Source organism: Haplochromis burtoni, unplaced genomic scaffold (genome assembly GCF_018398535.1).
Source record: "Haplochromis burtoni strain Fernald_Lab_line unplaced genomic scaffold, NCSU_Asbu1 Contig_222, whole genome shotgun sequence".
Lineage (NCBI taxonomy): Eukaryota > Metazoa > Chordata > Actinopteri > Cichliformes > Cichlidae > Haplochromis > Haplochromis burtoni.
In genome coordinates, this window is record NW_024582583.1 from 872,935 (window position 1) to 877,352 (window position 4,418).

Here is a 4,418-nt window from a genome sequence, read left to right on the forward strand (position 1 = left end):
AATGAATTAGGAGCCGGCCCCTGAGGCCTGGAGTTCCCCTGCCTTACAGGATCAATTATCTGAGGGGAAACCATATTCAGCACTAATTTATTCCTTTATTTGTTAAACGGTCGTCACTCCCGTAGAAACACTTTGCAAAGCTGCTTCTCTCTCAGCTTATCATCACCAGTTTTTCTGCTTCACCTGTTTCCTTACACAGAGAAATGGGGGCGGGGCATTATGGAGATAATATTGCTCAGGACTGATGGTTACGAACGATACACAGAGTCACGCAAATATTAGTGAAGGAGGCCCGTTCAGAGGGTTTGGAAACGAGCTCGTAACTCTTGACGAGGAGAAACAGCTGCTTCCTTAAGATCACCGCTGACGTCGTTCCTGCAAACCTCCAGAGCTTCTGCTTCCACTGAGGTGCTCTCACCTGCTGATGATCAGTTAATCGAGTGCATTAACTAAGTTTCCACGTAGTGATTTTGTGCTATCTGGGATAATCTCTGTGCAGAAACCAGGAATCCTGGAAAACTACTGTACTGTGTCTGTGAGCTTCTTCAGGGAGAGGCGTCTCTCATCCAAACAGACATGAATGGACAGTAAATTCAAAGCTCTCATGACACATCACAGCACGACGTGTCATCACGGTGCAACACACACGGAGGTTTAACCTCCCGGCCAAAGAGCGCGCCAGCGCTCGGCTCAAGAACTGCTCACAGTCTGGAAGCTGATTCATGCACAGAGTACAGTGGTGAGGTTTCCCTCCTGCAGCCTCCTGTTCTAACTGCAGGACGGTGCTTCACACACACACACACACACACACACACACACACACACACACACACACACACACACACACACACACACACACACAGTTATTTGTACAGAGAGAACAAAGGACTCTAATTGGTGTCCAGCAGCAGAATAATTATCTCCACAGTGAACCACTCACAGCTGACTGTGGCCTCCACCATCTACAGACACAGACAACACACCTGACCGGCCCCGTGTGACCCTCCGAGGCCTCGACAGCGCCGGATGGTGACGCTGGTCACGTTTTGCTCATTGCATGTTTCCGTGAGCTGCAGCAGTGCAGCTTTTACTCATGCGAGCCCGGCTGAGGCTCGTGAGGAGCCATCGCCACGTTCTGTGCAGCTTCAGCTCCTCTGTCAGAAACAAGGCCTTTAACGCTATCTGTGAGGGGCAGCCAATCAGAACAAACTTGACTTAAAGGGGGAGGAGCTAAAACAGCTTGTTTCTGAGTTAAAGAAGGATTGACCCGAGCACCTGCAAACACTCTGGAGGTCACAGATGTTCGGCTGATCAGAAGCAGCAGAAGATGATGGAAGCGACACAGCTGACCCTCAGGTCACCTCACCGTTTCAAACCCACCGCGTCCCTCGTGTCTGACAGACGTCTGCAGACGCTCTAACGTCATTAATGATCCTCTTCAGTCATTTTATGCAAACAGGAGAGTTTCAGCTGATTTTCATCCTCGATCCCAAACTAACTGAACAAACACGAGGTCTGCGGCTGATTTCAGAGAGAAATCACAGACAAATCATTAAAAATCATCGTCGCCACACCAACGACTGACTTCTGGGAAAACTACGAAAATTCACATAGTTTAAAAATTTCTGATTCAAATTGATGGGAGGAAGTTTTTCTCCGACCCAGAGCCGAGCGTCTGTCTCTACCTGTCGCGTCTGTCGTCTCCCATGTTTTCATAAACTCCTGCTCGGCTGCTGACGGCGGCGTGAGGAAAGAAACGTCTGACCGGTCACGTGAAAAACATGAAGAGTGAGGAAACATCAGCGTGGAGAGCTGAGCCGAGGTGTTAATCCACCTTCTGACACACAGCTCAGGCTCTGCAGTTTGATCACACACCTCGTGTCAGGTTTCCTGCTCATGTAAATGCACTGTGGGCAGGAAAGGGTGAATCCATGTGAGGTTTATGCAAAGAGGAAAACAAATGAGGAGCTGAGGAGGAGGTCTGACCGCGAGCGATGCTGATGAGCGTTATTAACGACTCCCATCGGCCACTGCAGCTCCGAGGCCGACTGGCACGCTTCCCTCTCCCACTGAAAACACCATAAAAGAAGTAACTGTGCAAACTGTTGGAGCGTGCAGGGAAAGTGGGGCAGAGAAAGGAGGACGTGTTCACGCCGCACAACAGATTAGAAAATTGTTGTTCAGGTGCCAAGCCGGGTTTAGTCGACACACTTTTAGATTCCCTCAAAAATGAACCAGCCCCCACCTCATGATGCTTAATCGACGTAATCAACCTTAATTTGATGCAGCGTGAAAAAAAATGCACAGAAATAAATTATGTTTCAAGAATAATTAAATAGATTCAACATCTTCCTTCAACAGAACTGCAGACTGCACAGATGGTTCCCAAAGGAAAAAGTACTACAGCTTACTAGGTTATATTAGACTTAACAGTTACTATATACAGTGATGGACTTCTATACATTTTACATCAGATTAAAACTTTGGGTGTAAGAGTCAGATAATTATTTATTAAAAGCTCGACATTTTAAATGAGAATAAGAAAGAAAAGTATGTCTTTGTGCCCCTTTTCCCTGTCATGCCCTATCGGCCCCCCTGGCTACACTTTGCTAGCTCCGCCCCTGCACAGTTACAACCGTCAGCTGTAGAAAAAGATCCTGGTGTAGAAAGTAATATTAAATACATTCTAACAACAGCTGATCAAGCTTAAACGTGCTGCTGCTGTTCAGCCGCTGGTTTCCTCTTTCTGGCACAAAGTGAGCCAAAAACAAAGAAGAGAGACGATCAGCTGATCATTGATCAGTTTCATGATTGAAGTAGCAGCAGGAGAGGCAGTCGCTCCATATATCTGTTGATGAAATGCTGGTTTGGTAGCGAGGCTACAAATACTCAACCAGACCACAGGGCACGCCACAGCCGCTCGATCACGTGACCACACTGCTGCGACGTGCTACGGTTATGAGCCGAGTTACGCCGTGTCGCAAGTTCTGTGAGGTGCTTTTTTGATATTTAATGGATCGGATTACATTTTTTATTTCTCTCCGATATCTGATCCAGTAATTTAGGTCAGTATCGGACCGATACCGATACGTAATATCGGACCGGTCCATCTCTAGTAGGCGGTAGGGTAAAGTGTCTTGCCCAAGGACACAACGACCAGGACAGAGAGCAGGGGGATCGAACTGACAACCTTCCTGTTACAGATGAGCTTCCCAATCCCCTGAGCCACGGTCGTCCCCCGAGACGGTGCTGTTTCGCCTCCGTCATCACATCTGGCCTCTTCTCTGCGTGGAGCTTTAACCTGCAGGTGTGGACGCCACGCCGACTTCTGGTCATCCCAGTTTTTGGCATATTGGTGAAACTCTCTCTCTCTAAGATGTTTTTTTTATACCTGATCGAGTGACGGAGCTGCAAACTGTTCCTCCAGCTGTTTCTGTTTACTGGTGGTTCCGGTAACAACCACACCCTCTCTGACATCACAGAGATCGTAGTGCAGAAAAAACTGACAAACTGAGTGTTCAAGCGGCCTGCAGGATTACTGCACAAACTGCAGGCTCATCGTTACGAACTCTGGTCATGTTTAACATGAAGAGGCACCTCAGGGCCGGAGATACAATCATCTTCATATTTATATCTATATCAGGGACGATCGTTAGTCTGAAAGCTTCAGTGAATCTTAGGCTGCGTCACACTGCAGGCGAAAGCGCATCAAATCCGACTTCTTTGACCCTGTGCGACTCATATCCGATCATGGTGTGACAGTGTGAACAAATCCGATGTGGGTCACTTTGGTATGTGGTGCTGAATCGGATACATATCTGATGTTTCAGAAAGCGACTGCTGTTTGATGGTCACGTCGCATTAAATCCGTCTTTTACGTCACTGACACAAGACAGACGCTAATTATCAGCGCCCAACATCGCGAATGCTTCCTGTCCATCCAGTGAAACTGCTGAGAAGACAACGTTGGAGAAACGTGAACATTTTCTTTGTTCTGTATAATCTGCAGCTATCCTCTGAAGCAGCAATAAGGATCATTATTAGGTTATTTACATTATTATGTAAATAACAAAATAACTTAAAGCAAAAATTGGGAAATATAAAGTCCGAAGTCTTTATATTAAGGCCATCAGTCAAACATACTGTTGCTCTGGGTCTGAACTGAGCGCGTTGTGTGTGACGGCTTCTTTTGCGCATGCGGCGCTTTGAGCGTTCACACTAGAGCGCGTTTGCTGTCGCATTTTATTTGTAGTGTGAACGAGCAGACAAAAAAAATCGGATTTGATCAAAAAATCTGAATTGAGCATCAAGACCTGCAGAGTGAACGCAGCCTTTGAGTGTTCCTGGGGTTTTCCTCCCGTTTGGCCTCTCAGGCTTTCTCTGCTGCCAGGAAACGTGAGCTGATTGCACGTGGTGCA

At 47.1% G+C, this 4,418-nt stretch overlaps 1 protein-coding gene across 3 annotated transcripts in view; it reads right to left on the bottom strand.

Annotated features, from left to right (window-relative positions):
* The window catches only part of LOC102302880 (GRAM domain-containing protein 2A), a 24,055-nt gene that overhangs the window by 7,470 nt on the left and 12,167 nt on the right, over positions 1-4,418 (bottom strand). Inside the window, exon 1 of one of the 3 annotated variants that reach the window (XM_042226655.1) lies at positions 1,686-2,324. The exons of the other annotated variants lie outside the window; for them this stretch is intronic. Within the exon in view, the coding sequence (XP_042082589.1) occupies positions 1,686-1,708 (23 nt within the window). The 5' untranslated portion in view covers positions 1,709-2,324. Of the gene's footprint in view, positions 1-1,685; positions 2,325-4,418 lie in introns of those variants that run through there. 3 annotated transcript variants of the gene reach the window in all.